This window comes from Stenella coeruleoalba (assembly GCF_951394435.1).
Source record: "Stenella coeruleoalba genome assembly, chromosome: 3".
NCBI lineage: Eukaryota > Metazoa > Chordata > Mammalia > Artiodactyla > Delphinidae > Stenella > Stenella coeruleoalba.
The window spans coordinates 114537168-114559454 of NC_137148.1; the positions used below are offsets into that span (position 1 = coordinate 114537168).

Sequence of the window (22287 nt, forward strand, 5' to 3'; positions counted from 1 at the left end):
CTGTACATCTGTACACTGCCTATTTCCTTTTCATCCCTTTTCTCCTCCAAGTAAAGCTTGTTTGGTGGCAAGTAAACAATTTTCTAATTCTCATTTATAGTTCTAGTCCACTGACTGTCATAAAGGGCTTAAATCTATCTTGACATTTCCCTTCAGCCAATATCTGTGAACTCTAATTTTGTTGAACCCCTGAATCATCCAAGCCCTAAACTGCATCTCAAATACCTGTTTACAAATTTTGCTATTTCTACTCATCACCACAGCACATATGAACCATAGATCAGTTCCTTGTGTCCTTCTTTATCTTTTATCAATGCCATGTATGTTGTTTTCTTCAAATTCCTAAATAATAAACCAAGATAAGGGGTATTTTTTTCCTGTGCTCTCTTTCAACATGTCCTCTTTGGGCCAGAAATGTCACCACCTGGAATGGCAGGGCATTCACCATGTCTGCTGTGCATCCTGGTACGAATAACTCCACTGAATTTGACCACCCTAAGCCATGCTGAGCCATAGGATCAAGGACCCCCTTTCCTCTAGAAGTCAGAAAAAGAAGAGACCCAAAGGAAAAGAAAACTGAGGGAATGCTTTCCAAATAAAGTTAATTCTGAGTAATAGCTCACTAGGCACTAGCTATCTTTGCTTGATCTCTAGAATCTGAGCAGTGTACCCAGAAGCTGCTTGTGCCAAGTCTGGCTTCAACCCCAGAGAATGGAAGAAAGAAAAAGAGGGGAAGCCATATGCTGTTCCACAGCGGGCATGATCTGGGAGTCTAGCCCCCAGACTTAAGGCTATAGACTAGCTCTGGGGAGTGGAACTGACAAATTTTATTCAGCACACATATACTGAATACATACTATATACTCTACATTGGGCGTGAGCAACAAATTCAGTTGCATGATCTCATTTAGTCCTCACAACAATGCAGAAAGACATTGTTTATCCCCATTTTACAGCTTTAAAAAACTGAGCCATAAGGGTAATTAACTTATGTCGAAGTCATACAGACACCAAACAGTAATGCTCCAAGTGGAGCCCAACTCCAAATATAGTTACTCTGGCCTCCACAGCACACATATACAAAAAAGACAGAAGGTGATAGGGATGGAAAGATACCTCTGAGCTACCTTATATAGTTAACAGAACACTGTGGCATTCCCTTTCTCATTATCTCTAAAGATTATACTGTTGGGACAAATAAAACACCCTGAGATGAAAGGAAGGCAAGGATACAGAGACTCTCTGGATATCTCTCTTATGTACTCTCAGGGACATTGTTCCACCTATAGAATTGTCCAGGTTGTTAAGAACTTGCATTAATTTTCTAGGTTCTGTTTAATTTTTAGGATCTCAAGAGCTTATTCAAGTCATTCATGTATTTCCATCAAGCAGACAAAGAGGAAGACTAAACCCCACTAATCACTCATTGGAAGACTCAGAGCAAAGTTCTTTCCAAGAACTGATGGCCAAAATATCCAGCCATAATACAAGTAAGCTTAGAAAAGCTCTTCTTAAACCCTGACATGATGGAATTTTTCTTAAACCATCCAGCATCTAATAAAACCAGTATAAAGAGCAACAACTCTGCACTTTTCTACTTTGAGTCCTGTAGACCCCATTTCCCTAGGCTTGCTCCTATTACTCATAGTCTATACTGTGATCTTAATCATGGACTTTTCTGGAAACCTCTCTCTCATTATTATCATCTTTAAGAAGCAGAGAGAAGCTCAGAATGTCACCAACATACTGTACGCCTATCTCTTCCTCCCTGACATCTTGGTACGTGTCATGTACATCCCTTTTACTATCATCTACACTCTGATGGATCACTGGATATTTGGGGATATCATGTGCAAACGCACCTTCTATGTGCATAGTGTCTCCATCTCTGTGTCCATATTCTCACTTGTGTTAACTGCTGTTGAAAGATATCAGCTGATTGTGAACCCTCGGGGCTGGAAACACAGTGTAGCTCACGCCTACTGGGGTATCACATTGATTTGGCTAGTTTCCCTTCTGTTGTCTATTCCCTTCTGCCTGTCCTACCACCTCACCCATGAGCCCTTCCAAAACCTCTCTCTTCCCACTGACCTCTACACCCAGCAGGTGGCCTGTGTAGAGAACTGGCCGTCCAAAATGAACTGGCTCCTCTTTACCACCTCCCTGTTTATGCTGCAATATTGTGTCCCTCTGAGCTCACCCTCATCTGCTACCTGAAGATTGTTATCTGCCTTGGCAGGAGAAATGGGAAAGTAGACAAGAAGAGGGAAAGTGAGAGCTGGGTCAGGGAGAACAAGAGGATCAACGCGATGTTGATTTCTACTGTCGTAACCTTTGGGGTCTGCTGGCTTCCCTTGAACATCTTCAAGGTCATCTTTGACTGGTATCATGAGGTCCTGAGGAGCTGCCACCATGAACTGGTATTTGTATTTTGCCACTTGATTGCTATGGTTTCTACATGCATACATCCTCTGTTTTATGGCTTTCTCAACAAAAATTTCCAGAAGGACCTGGTATTGCTTATTCACCACTGCTGGTGCTTTGCACCTCGGGAAAGATACCAAAATACTGCCATCTCAAGTATGCACACAGATGAATCCAAGGGATCATTAAGATTAGCTCATACATCAAGAAGTATATAAAGGGCTTCCCTGGTGGCGCAGTGGTTGAGAGTCCACCTGCTGATGCAGGGGACACGGGTTCGTGCCCCGGTCCCGGAAGATCCCACATGCCGCAGAGCGGCTGGGCCCGTGAGCCAGCCTGCGCGTCCGGAGCCTGTGCTCTGCAACGGGAGAGGCCACAACAGTGAGAGGCCCACGTACCGCAAAAAAAAAAAAAAAAAAAAAAAGAGAGAAGTATATAAAAACTGGTAACACTTAGTGCTAAAGCCCTTCTTATGTGAGAGATGGAAAGGTAATGGCTGGGGATAAGGCAAGATGCAAAAGAAGCCAGAACTAAAAAAATTTTTTAAAAAGCAACTTTATGCTAAACAGTTTTGCTTTAGGCCAGACCTATCTGTCTCATATATCCACCCAATACAAACACACACACACACACACACACACACACACACACACGTGTGCGTGCACATCACCCTTTTCTCTTAGAAGAATAATAACTCACACACCTAGCTGTCATCAATTGTGGCAAAGAATGACAGTGAGAAAGCAATAGAGGCAAGGAACATTGATGGCTGGGGAACAAAATTCCCAGATATTGTTATTCAATGGAATATCCACAAGAGTTATTACTAATGACGTGCCCACTAAAAACAATGCTATATATATCTCCTTAGTGCTGAAGCAATTCCACTTTCTGATACGGAAATTGTAACTTTCAACCATGTAACTATTCAACTAATTAGCAATGTCAGAAAGACCCCTATTATAATTTACTAATTAGCTAACTGAGTTTGGATTGGAAGTTGAAGGAATGGTTTTAAGTTAACATTTAAACTAAGTATTGTAATTATAATTAATTCACATGCCTGAGTCAGATTCTCTAGTTTATGACAACAGTACATTTTCTTCACTAACAATGCTATTAGTGCCACTAGAACTGGTCACAAACTCTTTAGCACCCCAATTATGCTCAAATCACATAAACTAACTTATTAATGGCCAATGTAGATAGAGCTTTCATTACAAAATGACTTTTTATCTCTAATTCTTTATGTATATTGAGTAGGGGTTATTATGACTCTATCATTTGGTCTGATGAACTTCATTAGTAACACTTATAGTTAGCTCCAGATTTTTTAAAACCTCTTGCATATCTTATGACTTAAACATTTTAAAAATATCCCTCATCCCTACAGAGTCACTTAAATAGAGAATCAGCTAGATTGTCTTCAAAAAGAATACTAAGCTACTGTTCAAATTAGCTCAATGACTTTTACTAAATGATGACCGGCTTTATCTCTTCCTCAGATACGTCTCCCTATTAAACTGGGGCTGCAGCTTATTTTTATGTTAAAAATAAATCATATTTTCTTCTTTCTTTTGAATAAAGGGTAATGTTTCTCTGAATACCTGTGATTTTTCAATTGTGTGTGTAGTTTTTTTTCCACATTAATCTCCATATTTTCCCCTCCTGAAAAATCTTTTCTCTCTCTCTCTCCCCTTCCCCCCTCTGTCTCTGTTTCTCCCTCCTCTCTCCTTCCCTCCATCTAGCTTTTCCTTCTCTTCAGGACTTCTATTCTCTCTGATATATCATTTTGGGGAAAATGAACAAAAAAAGCACTGCAGGATACCCAACAGAAATAAAACGTAACAGTATCACAGTATTAGCTGCAAATAAAAGCTCTTATCTAAAAACCAGCTTCAAATGGTGTCAGTTTAGACTCCTAAAGGTACAGCTGCATCCCCTTAGCCCAGAAAACAGCTCTCCCTAGATATTTCTATCTCTTCTGACAGACAGTGGTTAATATATACTATAATTAAGATCCAATGTGCGATTTTACTTACTTGGTAAAGATATAATGATTCTAGTTTCCATTACTAAACAGATTTAGACCAAGCCACTGAAAGCAGGAAACGGCTTTCATCAAACTCTGATACCACCCTCTCCCCTCACCGAAACACAGACACCTGGGCTCCGCTAACCCTGGCACCCCACCCCGAGCGTTCACAAGAGATCTCCAACCTGTTCCTAAATATTATAGTGCTCTTTCTGGCTCCATGATAAGAACTATTTCCTTCTCCAATAAAACTGTTCTGTCTTTTCTTCTGAACTTTTCTTGAGCTTTAATGAAATAAAAGTCACTAATGACATAACTATCAATTATAGTCTGTTGTATTGCCATTTGCAGCAACATGGATGGACCTGGAGATTATCATACTAAGTGAAGTAAGTCAGAAAGAGAAAGACAAATATCATATGCTATCACTTACATGCAGGATCTTAAAAAAATGATACAAATGAACCTATTCACAAAACAGAAACACTCACAGGCTTAGACAACGAATTTATGATTACTGGGGGAAATGGGGGGGAGGGATAAATTGGGAGTGTGGGATTGACATGTACATACTACTATATTTAAAATAGATAGCCAACAAGGGCCTACTGTATAGCACAGGGAACTTGGCATAATATTCTGTAATAACCTAAGTGGGAGAAGAATTTGAAAAAGAATGGATACTTGTTTGGGTATAACTGAATCACTTTGCTATACACCTGTAACTAACACATCATTGTTAATCAACTATACTCCAATACGAAATTTTTTTTCAATTAAAAAAAAATAGTAGTCTTTCTTGGGTTTATTTTTTCCTCAAAAATGTAGTGAATTAACTGTAGTTTTAATGCATGCTTTTACCTGTAAGGGATTTTCATTCTGACAGATGGGAGAGCACAGGTCTATAAGTAGCTACTTAGGAAGGTATAATGAGAATATAAACCAAGTGTCGTGCGGACCCAGTGGAGGTAAAATGCATTTTTGAGAGTAAACAAGGAAAGATTTCAGGAAAGTCTACCATACTGTTTCTGCAACATTTGTGGATGGTGCACACCAATTGGTCTACTGTTGAACCACTTGGTGAATGAAATAAGGCCACATTTTCTCACTTGCCTCTCCCCCAGTTGCCAGGTGGGCCTGTATTCTCCCTGCTAGGGATCTATCTGAGACTGGAACTTGACGATGTTTGCCTGATAGCCATGCAAACACAGTTCCCGCTAGCCACTGCTCCAAATATCTGTTCCTCTGTCTCCTGACCTCAAATCATTTTGGATTGAGAGTAATTTCTCTTATCTTTAAAAGTTTCCAGAAAAGACAAGTATTAGTGGGATGTACATGTCTGCCTACTGAACCAGAGCTGAATGAGAAAATGCTAATACATCCTGCAATGAGTTCCCTAAGTTTTCTCTCTGACCGTTTCTAAAGATCCCCCAGATAATTTCTAACAGAGAATCAACAACATAAATGATCCAACATAACAAATGCCCAAATGTGGTTTAAATACGTATAGTGCATATTTTTCTACAATGGAAATGTAATATCCTGAAAAAGGTGTAAATAACTTGACAGAGCAATAAGCATGAGGCTTCATTTTTCTGTGTGTGTGAATATTTTCTCCCATTCTGTAGGTTGCCTTTTCATTTTGTTGCTTTTAGTCTTTCTTTTTTAAAAAATTGTCATTACTTGAATTGGGAAATTGGAATTGACATATATACACTATTGATACTATGTATAAAACAGATAACTAATGAGAACCTACCTATAGCACAGAGAACTCTACTCAATGCTTTTTTGGTGACCTAAATAGGAAGAAAATGCCATCCCAGAAAAGGGGAGATATATGTATACATACAGCTGATTCACTTTACTGTACAGTAGAAACCAACACAACATTGTAAAGCAACTATACGCCAATAAAAATTTTTTTAAAAAGCAACAATAAAACCCATTTGAGCTTCAAAATAATAAATAAACAGTCATTACTTTATTTATTTATTTTTAATTTTTGGCCGCACCACAGGGCACGTGGGATCTCAGTTCCCCGACCAGGGATCGAACCCATGCCCCCTGCATTGGAAGGCAGAGTCTTAACCAGTGGACCACCAGGGAAGTCCCTTATTTTATTTTTTTAATTTAACTTTTATTTTATATTGGAGTATAGCTGATTTACAGAGGCTTCAATTGAAAGAAACTGTTCCTCACTCTGTGCTATGGAGGAAGAGTATATAATTCGTCAGCCCAGTAAAAAAGTCAACCTCTCTTCCTGTAAACTTTGTTTTTTGTAGAATAATAAATCAAGATAAATATATTAAGTTCTCACTATGTCTTTAGCAGTGTATTAGGTACAGAATAAGTATGACACAGCTTTAAGAGTTTACAGTCTAGCTGAGGCTTTAAAGAGTTTACAATATACCAGAGGCGTAATTCAATGTCTTGGTTTTGAAGGCTTTCCTTCTGGCTAGGTTGAAAGCTGCCAAAAGGAAAGTTAAGAGTAAATGACGGCAGAGTTGGTATCAAAGGAGGACTCACTTTTTCTTTATACCCATAAGTGAGAATATACTGGGGAAGAAAAGAGGAAGTATTCTAGAAGAGGGGTCAAGGAGGAGTATTTAACATTGATAAGCCCAGGAATTCCTAAAATCCTCCCTGAAGTCACCTATGCAATAAATGCGCTCATGCAATAAACTGGAGAAATGAGACGATGAGTGTTTCCAGTGCGCATTAAGGAAGGCAAGGCAGGTCTGTTTCCCCTGTTACTGTGTCCAAATCAAACTCCTTGTTGATGCTGGGATAGTATTTGCCCTGCGGAAGAAGTGAAAGGATGTGTGATGCCAGTGACAGGAACACATCCATCTTCCATCTGGTCACCGACTGTTTCCTGTGATCCTCTATTTTAGGTAGAGAAATCTGTTCTTCTCAACTAGACTGTGAACTTTCAGAGACGTTAATCTACATCTTTTATTCCTTCTATACCAGCCCCACACTACCCACTCAGAGTATTTAAGATAGGACTAGGCAAGGAAAAGCATTTAATACAGATTTTACAAGTTATTTCTTAAAATACAAGCTAGGCAGTCATTACTCACAAATTATTGAATGCCTGAATGTTCTCAAACCTATGTTTTATTAATTATCCAATGAGAATATAAAGACATAAGCCTAATTACACAGATTATAGTAATGTCAATAAACTACCAAAACCCAAGTGCTTTGGGGCTCCGCTTAAACGTTTCTCAAAAATCTTCTCTAATCTCCCAGGGCTGTTACAATCCCCCTGCTCTCATAGTACCCCGTGTATAGATAACTACCATGCATAACAATGAAGGCCTGTTTACATCCACAAGACATGAACTCCTTGAAGGCAGAGACTGGGTCTTATTCACTGCAGTGCTTCCAGTGCCAAGCATAGCATCTGGCACAAAGTAGGAATTCAATCAATATTTGCAAACTGTAGATGTAGAATAAATCTAGCAATAACAAATCTTTGCTTGGAAGTGGTGTGTGGATCTGAATAGTAAGTGGGGCCTGTACTCCCTGAACTCAGTACTTAAAGAAACAGAATGTCAAACTTCTATCTGAAATATAAGAGCCAAGGCTCAGGAAATCTGCATGAGCCGGAGAAAAAACAGGAACACCTTGGTTCTAGGGGAACCTCAAGGGTAAGGTGGATTTTTATGGCTCACATGTTATTTGCAGATACAAGTCGTGCCAGTAAAAGTCAGGTAACTGGGCAGGTCCTGAGAGTGGAAGAAAATGCCCTACTAACTTCCAATTAACGAAGTTGGCAAAGTTCTTCGAGCAAACAGATTTTAGAAATGAAAGGCCAGTCTTCCAGGGCAACCAGCCTCTAGGAGAGTGGGACTCATTATGACTCTACTAGAAGAAAAACCGGACTCTCTATAAAAGGCCAAGGCAGGGCAGAACTTTGTCTTTTTCAGTGAGTCAACTTCTTTTCCACCCAAAAGCAACAGTTACTGTGTTACTGATTTGGAGGCAGTCTTCCTCATCCCGGGATCCCAGAAGATGCCCTCTGCTTTTTTACAGCAGTAGGAGTCCCTGACTTCCAGACACTGTCACCAGACAATCATATCCTGAGGATTCAAGTTTTACACCTTTCTATTCCCTGCAAAGTTTCTCAATTTAAAAACAAAGACAAATATTTTAATGTGTATATGTGTGTGCGTGTTTATCCCTGGCTGATAGGACTTTTGGGTGACCTATCTTTACTTCTTTCTTCCTTGTTCCATCTTGCCTTCTAACCTGCCTTCCTCTCTCTTTATTTTTTTTAAAATAAATTTATTTATTTATTTAGGCTGCATTGGGTCTTTGTTGCTGCGCGTGGGCTTTCTCTAGTTATAGCAAGTGGGGGCTACTCTTCATTGCGGTGCGGTGCACGGGCTTCTCATTGTGGTGGCTTCTCTTGTTGTGGCTCGTGGGCTCTAGGCACGTGGGCTTAGTAGTTGTGGTGCACGGGCTTAGTTGCTCCGCGGCATGTGGGATCTTCCCGGACCAGGGCTGGAACCCGTGTCCCCTGTATTGGCAGGCAGATTCTTAACCACTGTGCCACCAGGGTAAGTCCCCCCTCTCTTTCTTTTGGCCTATTTGCTTATCTGCATTTTCTACTATTCTGCTAGGAACATACATTATTTGTATAATTTTTTCAAATGGGTGAGAAAAGGTAAAAACTTTTTTTTTGTTATAAATTTATTTATTTTTGGCTGCATTGGGTCTTCATTGCTGTGCACAAGCTTTCTCTAGTTGTAGCGGGCCGGGGCTACTCTTCGTTGCGGTGCGCAGGCTTCTCATTGCGGTGGCTTCTCTTGTTGCAGAGCATGGGCTCTAGGTACGTGGGCTTCAGTAGTTGTGGCACAAGGGCTCAGCAGTTGTGGCTCATGGGCTCTAGGGCACAGGCTCAGTAGTTGCGGTGCACGGGCTTAACTGCTCCACGGCATGTGGGATCTTCCCAGGTCAGGGCTCGAACCTGTGTCCCCTGCATTGGCAAGTGGATTCTTAACCACTGAGCCATCAGGGAAGCCCTGGGTCCCTATTCTTGAGGAATGCACTGTAAGCCAGACAATTACAACATGGTTAAGAGTTTAGAAAGAGGCAGAGTGGGACTATGCCTTTTCATCAGAATCTAATTCCCCAGCTCCCCCAAGAAACTGAGAGGGAGAGAGGGTACATGATCACTGACAAAAAGACCATACAGATTGGAAATTTTGCAAAGCTATAGCTGAAGCCTGGCATCCCTGACTGGCACTGACCAGCAGCTCTGTCTCCTATACCACTGGGCCCTGCCAGTGTTCAGATGAAAATTTTCCAGGGGAATGGGTGTCCGAATGGTGCCCATGCACCTTACTACACAGAATAAGCATGCTCTCAGCATATCAAACTGATGAGGAACTTCAGCAGTAGCATCACAGGCTCCTAGAGAGAGACAGGTACAAGCTAATCATGCCTGCCATAACCATGGAACATTTCATGAAAGTTTTCAGGCAAAGCCCCTCCATACTCATATGTCTTCTAAAAAATTCTCTCTCTCTCTCTCTCTGATTCCAGGGAATTGAGAAAGAAATTACAAAACCAGGATTTCAGCTGCTTCTGGAAGAGCCAGGAGCTCTCAGAAACAGATGTTAAATCTAATTTTGGAGCCTAATAAAAATGTTGGATATCTAGCTTGTTAGAATGAGTCTGGGATATGGCTCATAAGTCAATGATTCAGTGGAACCTAAACCTACAGTATTGTGTAGAGGGGCTTCAATTCCTCCACAGAGCAACTGGTGGGAAACAGCTCACAGATCTCAGATGTTGACTCATCCTCCTGAGAGGCCACAAGGAGCAGCTACTTGCTCATTCATTTAGACCTACAATAAAATTGTCTCTGATGTTGGTGGGACATGGACTGTCAAATAATGCCCCTGGAAGCCAGGAGTCCTGAGACTGTCATCCCAGCTCCTCCAAGGACTTATTTTATAGCCCTAAGCATGTCAGTTACCCCTCTGTGCCTCAGTTCTGCCATGCATGGAAAGGGACTCCTGCTGCCTTCCTTTCTGGAAGAGATACAGAGATGACACTGGAATATTCACCCCCATGCTTCAGAAGTTAAGTGGTGATATTGCTCCCAGGTCGGGAGGGATGGAAAGGAAAGTGGAAATACATTATCAAAGTATAGTGGACAAAGCTCAAGTTTTGAGCCATCCAGCCCTGCATTTGAATCCTGACCCTACCACTTACCAGCTGTGTGAAATGAGGCAAGCTTCTTTAATATCTCTGACCCTAGAGTTTAATAAGACAGAGAATAATTCCTGTCTTATAGGACTGCTGTGAGGATTCAAGATAATGTATGCATGGTGCCTGGCACAAGTAGGGACTGAAAATAGTAGAAATATTAAAATTTCTGACACCTACGTAGGAAGTCACTCTTCTATAAATTTACCTGAGTCAGAACCAGCCCACAGATCAGAGAGTTGGGTTAAAAATCTATGGAGGAAAAAAAAAAATCTATGGAGGAATCTAACTTCCTAAAGATGATAGGAGAAAAAAAGCAGACAATTTCACACTGCTCTCAGCATCCTTCCTCAACCCTCATCATATAGAAGGAAACTTTCCACCTTCACTCAGCCATGGCCTTGGTATCACTCTGACAAGAAATCTCTTGTCACCCCATGGGACCTGGCTTCATAACCTGACTACAGAATACTGCAGGGAAGGGAGATGCAGGATGTTGCAGGAAGGGCTTGCAATTTTAAACATGTGGTTTGGGAAGGTTTCACTGAGGTGACATTTGAGAAAAGAACTGAAAGAAGTAAGGAAGTAAGACATGCAGACAGCTGAGGGAAGAGAGTCTAGGGAGAGGGTAGAACAAGTTGCAAGGGCCCTAAGGCAGGAGTATGTCTGCTGGATTCAAGGAATAGCAGGAAGACTGAAGCAGAGTGAGTGAGGGGAGAATAATAAGAGGATGGGGTCTGGGAAGGGAGGGCCTTCACATGTGGTCTCTTAAGTGATAGTCCTCCCTTAGGCCTCAGTTCTCTCTTCTAAAAAGTAGGCATAATGGTAATACTCAAGAATAGCATACTTGAAAGGGTAAAGTAAAGAGACAACATAGTGAACAATCTAATGGACTAGGAATCAGAATACTTAGTTTTTAGGCCTATATGTACTCTAGTTGGCTATGTGGCCTTGCGCAAGTCACTTCTCTAAGCCTGTTTTCTTATCTGTAAAATGGAATGATCTTGGTTAACAGAGAATTTTTTAATCTGAAAAGTTATATTGTGCATAAAGTATTTTTCAACAAACGGCGGGAACAACTGGATATTCGTATGCAAAAAAAAAAAGAACTGCTATTCAATACCTCATTCCATATAAAAAGTCAAATTCATCACAGACCTAAATATAAAACTTAAAGTTATAGGGCCTCCCTGGTGGCGCAGTGGTTGAGAGTGCACCTGCCGATGCAGGGGACACGGGTTCGTGCCCTGGTCCAGGAAGATCCCACATGCCGCGGAGTGGCTGGGCCCGTGAGCCGTGGCCGCTGAGCCGGCGCGTCCGGAGCCTGTGCTCTGCAACGGGAGAGGCCACAACAGTGAGAGGCCCACGTACCGCAAAAAAAAAAAAAAAAAAAAAAACAAGTTATAAAACTTATAGAAGAAAACATAGGGGAAAAAATTAAGAACTTGGGTTAGACAAAGATTTCTTAGATACAACACCAAAAACATGTTCCTTTAAAGAACAAATTGATAAGCTAGACTTCATCAAAATTTAAAACTTCTGTTCTTGAAAGACACTGGTAAGAGAATGAAAAGACAAGCCAAACTGGGAGAAAATATTTGCAGAGCACATATCTGATATAAGACTTTCTGTCCAAAATATATAAAGAACTCTCAAAATTCAATAACAAGAGAACAAACGACCCAATTTTTTTAAATGGGCAAAAAAACTGAAGAGACATTTCACCAAAGAAGATATATAGATGGCAAATAAGCACATGAAAAGATGCTCATGCTCATTAGTCATTAGGGAAATTGAAATGAAAACCACATGATACTAATACTACATATTTGTCAGAATGGCTAAAATTGAAAAGAGTGACACACACAAAGAGATGGCAAGGATACAGAGGAATTGAACCCCTCATAAGCTGTTGGTGGGATCTAAAATGGTACAACCACTTAGAAGTTAAACAGACAACTACCATTTGATGCAGCCATTCCACTCCTAGATGTTCACCTAATAGAAATAAAAGCATACGCCCATGCAAAGATTTATATGTGAATGTTCATAGCAGTTTTACGTGTAATAGCCAAAAATCAGAAACAATCCAATGTCCATCAACAGATGAATGAACAAACACGGTATATTTATATAATGGATACTATGTGGCAATAAAGAAGAACGAACAATTGATACAGGCTACGATATGGATGGATCTCAAAATAATTACAATGAGTGAAAGAAGTTACACCCTCCCCCCAAAAGAGTACATACTGCATGCCATTTATATAAATTCTAGAGAATGCAAAGTAAACTACACTGACAGAGAGCAAATCAGTGGTTGTTTGAAGATAGAGGGTAAAAGGGAGGTTCTACATGTAGAGACATGAGAAAACTTTGGGGGGTGACGGATATGTTAATTATCTTGAATGTGGTAATGCCTTCATGGGCATAGAGCACGTCAAAACTTATCAAATTGCACACTTTAAATATGTGCAGTTTATTGTATGTTAATATACCTCAATAAAGCTGTAAAAAAATTTTTAAAGAACGCAAAGTATTCATTCCATTTTTTGTCAGCAAACATTTATTAAGCATCTACTTTGTGGCAAGAACCATGCCAGGCACAAGAGAGGTAGAGACAAATGAAATCAGGTTCTCAAGGTACTTACAGCCTCCAGGAAGGAAGCTTTAAAGCAATTTCATGAACCTACTGCACTGTCACCATCCTCTGCAGAAGGGGAGAAAACAAGGGCAACCTCTGACAGTGCTAGGAACCAAAAGGTAAAGCATGGATCAGAATTAACTCTATTCCCTCTCCCCTCCTTGAATCCTCAACTCCCAAACTGGGAACATTCTTCTATACTCCCTCATCTCAGAACTTTAGAACATCAGGGTTGGAACTGCTTATAGGGACGAATGAAGCTCAGAGAAGCAAAGTGACTTGTTATCTCCCACAAAGCTCGTCAGTGGCAGAACTAAACTGAGCAGGTTGACCCCTGACTTCTGTTTTAGTTTTGGATAAATTGCATTATGACAATTTTTATTCTCTACCTGAGCTGACTTAGTGATTAATGATTGAGGATTCTCAAATTCACCCAGAAACTTCACATGAAATGGAGCTGGATGAGCTGCTTCATTCCTCTATAGTGAGCCTTCAAAGCAATTCTGTGAACACCAGGGTCAGAGTCACTGGAAATTCAGCTGACCATGAATTTAAGTGTCAAAGCTTCCAGATCAGTTTTCTTCTGCTCAGTCACCACTCACAGCCTTCTCAGGGGAAGGGCTCTGCAGCTAGGCCAAGAGGTGGATGTGGGAAAACCTGTGCAGATAGCATAATACCCACAGGGATGATGAACAGATTGTACAGATCTCTCAGTTTATCCCTTCTTCCTCCTTCTCCTTCTGAAACATACGTCTACAACTCTTTCACCCTAAGGGTGAATCCAAACTTCTTCTAAGTCCCAATAAAGAAAAAAAGAATAAGAAGAGGGAGGACCTTCAAGATGGCAGAGGAGTAAGACGTGGAGATCACCTTCCTCTCCACAAATATATCAAAAATACATCTACTACAAGTGGAACAACTCCTACAGAACACCTACTGAATGCTGGCAGAAGACCTCAGACTTCCCCAAAGGCAAGAAAATCCCCACGGACCTGAAGGGCAAAAGAAAAAACAGAGACAAAAGAATAGGGATGGGACCTGCACCTCTGGGAGGGAGCTGTGAAGGAGGAAAGGTTTCCACACACTAGGAAGCCCCTTTGCGGGCAGAGACGGCGGGTGGCGAGGGGGTGGGAAGCTTTGGAGCCACGGAGAAGAGCACAGCAACAGGGGTGCAGAGGGCAAAGCGGAGAGATTCCCGCACAGAGGATCGGTGCCGACCAGCACTCACCAGCCCGAGAGGCTTGTCTGCTCACCCGCCAGGATGGGTGGGGGCTGGGAGCTGAGGCTTGGGCATCGGAGGTCGGATCCCAGGGAGAGGACTGGGGTTGGCGGCGTGAACACAGCCTGAAGGGGCTAGTGCACCACGGCTAGCCAGGAGGGAGTCAGGGAAAAATTCTGGACCTGCCTAAGAGGCAAGAGACCATTGTTTTGGGGTGCGGAAGGAGAGGGTATTCAGAGCACTGCCTGAACAAGCTTCAGAAAGGGGCACGAGCTGCAGCTATCAGCGTGGACCCCAGAGACGGGCATGAAATGCTAATGCTGCTGCTATAGCCACCAAGAAGCCTGTGTGTAACCACAGGTCACTTCCACACCTCTCCTCCTGGGAGCCTGTGCAGTCCGCCACTGCCAGGGTCCCGTGATCCAGGGACAGCTTCCCCAGGAGAACACATGGTGCACCTCCAGCTGGTGCAACGTCACCCCGGCCTCTGCCACCACAGGCTCGCCCCGCATTCCATACCCCTCCCTCCCCCTGGCCTGAGTGAGCCAGAGCCCCCTAATCAGCTGCTCCTTTAACCCTCTCCTGTCTGGGTGAACAACAGAAGCCAGAGGGCAACCTACACACAGAGGCAGGGCCAAATCCAAAGCTGAACCCCGAGAGCTGTGCGAACAAAGAAGAGAAAGGGAAATTTCTCTGTGCAGCCTTCGGAGCAACAGATTAAATCTCCACAATCAACTTGATGTACCCTGCATCTGTGGAATACCTGAATAGACAACAAATCATCTCAAAATTGAGGTGGTGAACTTTGGGAGCAACTGTAGACTTGGGGTTTGCTGTATGCAACTGACTAGTTTCTGATTTATATGTTTATCTTAGTTTAGTTTCTGGCACTTGTTATCATTAGTGGATGATAATGTTGGATGAGTGGATTAGTGTTTCTTGGTTTGGTTGCTCTATTCTTATTTCTTTATAATTTCTTTATATTATAATTTATTTATAATTTTTATAATTCTATAATTCTTTATAATTTTCTTTAAAATAAAAATATAACTATTTTATTTTATTTCTTTCCTTTTTTTTCTCCCTTTTCTCCCTTTTCTTCTGAGCCATGTGGCTGACAGGGTCTTGCTGCCCCAGCTGGGTATCAGGCCTGACCTTCGGAGGTGGGAGAGCCAAGTTCAGGACACGGGATCACCAGAGACCCCCCGGCCCAGCGTAAACTCAATCGGTGAGAGCCCTCCCAGAGATCTCTGTCTCAACACTAAGACCCAGCTCCACTCGATGACAAGCAAACTACCGTGCTGGACACCCCATGCCAAACAACTAGCAAGACAGGAGCACAACCCCACCCTAATAGCAGAGAGGCTGCCTAAAATCATGATAAGTTCACAAACACCCCAAAACACACCACCGGAGTCAGTTCTGCCCACCAGAAAGACACAATCCAGCCTCATCCACCAGAACACAGGCACCAGTCCCCTCCACCAGGAAGCCTACATAACCCACTGAAACAACCATAGCCACTGGGGGCAGACACCAAAAACAACAGGAACTACGAACCTGCAGCCTGTGAAAAGGAGACCCCAAACACAGTAAGATAAGCAAAATGAGAAGACAGAAAAACACACAGCAGATGAAGGAGCAAGATAAAAACCCACCAGACCTAACAAATGAAGAGGAAATAGGCAGTCTACCTGAAAAAGAATTCAGAATAATGATAGTAAAGAGGATCCAAAATCGTGAAAATAGAATAGAGAAAATGCAAGAAACGTTTAACAAGGACCTAGAAGAACTAAAGATGAAGCAAGCAATGATGAACAACACAATAAATAAAATTAAAAATACTCTAGATGGGATCAATAGCAGAATAACTGAGGCAGAAGAACGGATAAGTCACCTGGAAGATAAAAAATGGAAGATAAAAACAGGGCAATAACTGCCACAGAGCAGAATAAAGAAAAAAGAATGAAAAGAATTGAGGACAGTCTCAGAGACCTCTGGGACAACATTAAACTCACCAACATTCGAATTATAGGGGTCCCAGAGGAAGAGAAAAAGAAAGGGACTGAGAAAATATTTGAAGAGATTATAGTTGAAAACTTCCCTAATATGGGAAAGAAAATAGTCAATCAGGTCCAGGAAGCGCAGAGACTCCCATACAGGATAAATCCAAGAAGAAACACGCCAAGACACATATTAATCAAGCTATCAAAAATTAAATACAAAGAAAAAATATTACAAGCAGCAAGGGAAAAACAACAAATAACATACAAGGGAATCCCCATAAGGTTAACAGCTGATCTTACAGCAGAAACTCTGCAAGCCAGAAGGGAGTGTCAGGACATATTTAAAGTGATGAAAGGGAAAAACCTAAAACAAGATTACTCTACCCAGCAAGGATCTCATTCAGATTCAACAGAGAAATTAAAACCTTTACAGACAAGCAAAAACTAAGAGAATTCAGCACCACCAAACCAGGTTTACAACAAATGCTAAAGGAACTTCTCTAGGCAGGAAACACAAGAGAAAGAAAAGACCTACAATAACAAACCTAAAACAATTAAGAAAATGGTAATAGGAACATACATATCGATAACTACCTTAAATGCAAATGGATTAAATGCTCCAACCAAAAGACACAGACTGGCGGAATGGATACAAAAACCAGACCTGTATATATGCTGTCTACAAGAGACCCACTTCAGACCTAGAGACACATACAGACTGAAAGTGAGGGGATGGAAAAAGATATTCCATGAAAATGGAAATCAACAGAAAGCTGAAGTAGCAATTCTCATATCAGACAAAATAGACTTTAAAATAAAGACTATTACAAGAGACAAAGAAGGACACTACATAATGATCAACAGATCAATCCAAGAAGAAGATGTAACAATTGTAAATCTTTCTGCACCCAACATAGGAGCACTTCAATACATAAGGCAAATGCTAACAGCCATAAAAGGGGAAATCAACAGTAATACAATAATAGTAGGGGACTTTAACATCCCACTTTCACCAATGGACAGATCAACCAAAATGACAATAAATAAGGAAACACAAGCTTTAAATGACACATTAAACAGGATGGACTTAATTGATATTTATAGGACATTCCATCCAAAAACAACAGAATACACTTTCTTCTCAAGTGCTCATGGAAGATTCTCCAGGATAGATCATATCTTGGGTCACAAATCAAGCCTTGGTAAATTTAAGAAAACTGAAATTGTATCAAGTATCTTTTCGAACCACAATGCTATGAGACTGGATATCAATTACAGTAAAAAAAAACTGTAAAAAATATAAACACATGGAGGCTAAACAATACACTACTAAATAACCAAGAGATCACTGAAGAAATCAAAGAGGAAATCATAAAATACCTAGAAACAAATGACAATGAAAATGCAACGGCCCAAAACCTATGGAATGCAGCAAAAGCAGTTCTAAGAGGGAAGTTTATAGCACTACAATACTACCTCAAGAAACAAGAAAAATCTCAAATAAACAACCCAGCCTTACACCTAATGCATTAGAGAAAGAAGAACAGAAGAAAACCCAAAGTTAGCAGAAGGAAAGAAATCATAAAGATCAGAGCAGAAATAAATGAAAAAGAAATGAAGGAAACGAAAGCAAGGATCAATAAAACTAAAAGCTGGTTCTTTGAGAAGATAAACATAATAGATAAACCATTAGCCACACTCATCAAGAAAAAAAGGGAGAAGACTCAAATCAATAGAATTAGAAATGAAAAAGGAGAAGTAACAACTGACACCGCAGAAATATAAAGGATCATGAGAGATTACTACAAGCAACTATATGCCAATAAAATGGACAACCTGGAAGAAATGGACAAATTCTTAGAAAAGCACAACCTTCCAAGACTGAACCAGGAAGAAATAGAAAATATAAACAGACCAATCACAAGCACTGAAATTGAGACTGTGATTAAAAATCTTCCAACAAACAAAAGCCCAGGACCAGATGGATTCACAGGCAAATACTATCAAACATTTAGAGAAGAGCGAACACCCACCCTTCTCAAACTCTTCCAAAATATAGCAGAGAGAGAAACACTCCCAAACTCATTCTATGAGGCCACCATCATCCTGATACCAAAACCAGACAAAGATGTCACAAAAAAAGAAAACTACAGGCCAATATCACTGATGAACATAGATGCAAAAATCCTGAACAAAATGCTATCAAACAGAATCCAGCAACACATTAAAGGACCATACACCATGATTAAGTGGGGTTTAGCCCAGGAATGCAAGGATTCTTCCATATATGCAAATCAATCAATGGATACACCATATTAACAAACTGAGGGATAAAAACCACATGATAATCTCAATAGATGCAGAAAAAGCTTTCGACAAAATTCAACACCCCTTTATGATAAAAACTCTCCAGAAAGTAGGTATAGAAGGAACTTACCTCAACATAATAAAGGCCATATATGACAAACCCACAGCCAACATCATTCTCAATGGTGAAAAACTGAAACCATTTCCACTAAGATCAGGAACAAGACAAGGTTGCCCACTCTCAACGCTATTATTCAACACAGTTGTGGAAGTTTTAGCCACAGCAATCAGAGAAGAAAAAGAAATAAAAGGAATCCAAATCAGAAAAGAAGAAGTAAAGCTGTCACTGTTTGTAGATGACATGATACTATGCAGAGAGAATCCTAAAGATGCTACCAGAAAACTACTAGAGCTAATCAATGAATTTGGTAAAGTAGAAGGATACACAATTAATGCACAGAAATCTCTTGCATTCCTATACACTAATGATGAAAAATCTGAAAGTGAAATTAAGAAAATACTCCCATTTACCATTGCAACAAAAAGAATAAAATATCTAGGAATAAACCTACCTAAGGAGACAAAAGACCTGTAAGCAGAAAAATATAAGACACTGATGAAAGAAATTGAAGATGATACAAATAGATGGAGAGATATACCATGTTCTTGGATTGGAAGAAACAACACTGTGAAAATGACTCTACTACCCAAAGCAATCTACAAATTCGATGCAATCCCTATCAAACTACCACTGGCATTTTTCACAGAAATAGAACAAAGCATTTCACAATTTGTATGGAAACACAAAAGACCCCGAATAGGCAAAGCAATCATGAGAAAGAAAAACGGAGCTGGAGGAATCAGGCTCCCTGACTTCAGACAATACTACAAAGCTACAGTAATCAAGACAGTATGGTACTGGCACAAAAACAGAAATATAGATCAATAGAACAGGATAGAAAGCACAGAGATAAGCCCATGCACACATGGTCACCTTATCTTTGATAAAGGAGCCAAGGATATACAATGGAGAAAAGACAGTCTCTTCAATAAGTGGTGCTGGAAAAACTGGACAGCTACATGTGAAAGAATTAAATTAGAACACTCCCTAACACCATACATAAAAATAAACTCAAAATGGATTAAAGACCTAAATTTAAGTCCAGACACTATAAAACTCTTAGAGGAAAACACAGGCAGAACACTCTATGACATAAATCACAGCAAGATCCTTTCTGACCCACCTCCTAGAGAAATGGAAATAAAAACAAAAACAAACAAATGGGACCTAATGAAACTTAAAGCTTTTGAACAGAAAAGTAAACCATAAACAAGACCAAAAGACAACCCTCAGAATGGAAGAAAATATGTGCAAATGAAGCAACGGACAAAGGATTAAACTCCAAAATATAAAAACAGCTCATGAAGTTCAATATCAAAAATACAAACAACCCAATCTAAAAATGGGCAGAAGACCTAAATAGACATTTCTCCAAAGAAGACATACAGATGGCCAAGAGACACATCAAAAGATGCTCAACATCACTAATTATTAGAGAAATGCAAGTCAAAACTACAATGAGGTACTACCTCACACCAGTCAGAATGACCATCATCAAAAAATCTACAAACAATAAATGCTGGAGACGGTGTGGAGAAAAGGGAACCCTCTTGTATTGTTGGTGGGAATGTAAATACAGCCACTATGGAGAACAGTATGGAAGTTCCTTAAAAAACAAAAAATAGAACTACCATATGACCCAGGAACCCCATTACTGAGCATATATCCCGAGAAAACCATAATTCAAAAAGTCATGTACCGCAATGTTCATTGCAGCCCTATTTACAATAGCCAGGACATGGAAGCAACCTAAGTGTCCATCGACAGATGAATGGATAAAGAAGATGTGGCACATATATACAATGGAATATTACTCAGCCGTAAAAAGAAATGAAATTGAGTTATGTGTAGCGAGGTGGATGGACCTAGAGTCTGTCATACAGAGTGAAGTAAGTCAGAAAGAGAAAAACAAATACCTTATGCTAACGCATATTTATGGAATAAAAAAAAAAATGGTTCTGAAGAACCTAGGGGCAGGACAAGATAAAGACGCAGACGTAGAGAATGGCCTTGAGGACATGGGGAGGGGGAAGGGTATGCTGGGACGAAGTGAGAGAGTGGCATTGACATGTATACACAACCCAAAGTAAAATAGATAGCCAGTGGAAAGCAGCCGCATAGCACAGGGACATCAGCTTGGTGCTTTGTGACCACCTAGAGGGGTGGGATAGGGAGGGGATATGGGGATATATGTATACATATAGCTGATTCACTTTGTTATACAGCAGCAATGAACACAGCAATATAAAGCAACTTTACTCCAATAAAGATGCTAAAAAAAAAAAAAAGAATAGGGAGAGAAATGTTCAGGATGAATATATTTGTCAGGACAGGCTTGTATATGCTACGGTAACAAACAACACCAAATCTCTCAGGTCAGGGCCTGAGACTGGGGACGACTTCTGCTCCACATAATCACTCGTGGACCCAAGATATTAAGGTTCCACCATCTTGTAGTTATACTATCTGAAATACATGACCTTTTCAGTTACTCAGGCAAGGAGAGGGAAAGATGATGAGTCTCATACCAGCAATTAAATGCTCTGGCCTAAAAGTGATAGGCACATCACTTCCACTCAAAGCCCATTGGTCAGAACTATTCATATGTCCCTACCTAAATGCAAGGGATGAAGAAATATAATTCTCCAGTGTGCCCAGCAGAAGAAAACCAGATATGGGTGGACACCATAAGTCTCTATCACAATGGAGCCAAGGTTATTGGTATCTTGATTCAAACGGGTCAGCCAATAGCCTTTACAAAGGATCTTGAAGGGCTTTACAATACCTCCTGATTATCATTCTTCATTTTCTAAATGAAAATGATTATCATTCTATCATTATCTATCATTCTACCAACTTTCATTTTCTGAAATTCTGGGGATGACCAGTTTGTCAGTTGACCCTTAAGCTTTGACTCTTCTCACGAATATCTACTTGCTCCAGGTGACCTCACTTCAGTGCTCACAGAAGCACTTATTAATTTACAAAAAGCATTCCCTTATAGCTTCTTCTCAGTACAATAAAAAGGCTTCTTTCCATCCTAAGTTATTTCTTTTTGTCCTGATTCTTACCTTCTTGACACAGTACCCATCTCAAACACGTACTCCTAAAAATGGTTAAGAAAAAGATAACTGAGGGACTTCCCTGGTGGCGCAGTGGCTAAGAATCCGCCTGCCAACGCAGGGGACACGGGTTCGAGCCCTGGTCCAGGAAGATCCCACATGCTGCGGAGCAACAAAGTCCGTTCGCCACAACTACTGAGCCTGCGCTCTAAAGCCCACGAGCCACAACTACTGAGCC

At 40.6% G+C, this 22287-nt stretch overlaps 1 protein-coding gene across 1 annotated transcript; it reads left to right on the forward strand.

Annotated features, from left to right (window-relative positions):
- Window positions 1-739: 739 nt before the first annotated feature.
- On the forward strand, window positions 740-2642 carry LOC307184016 (neuropeptide Y receptor type 6-like; the record flags this gene model as incomplete). The annotated part of the gene is given in 3 exon segments (XM_079917259.1): window positions 740-1622; window positions 1624-2191; window positions 2194-2642. Coding segments are annotated over 3 exon segments (1116 nt in total). The 5' UTR covers window positions 740-1523.
- Window positions 2643-22287: the final 19645 nt, after the last annotated feature.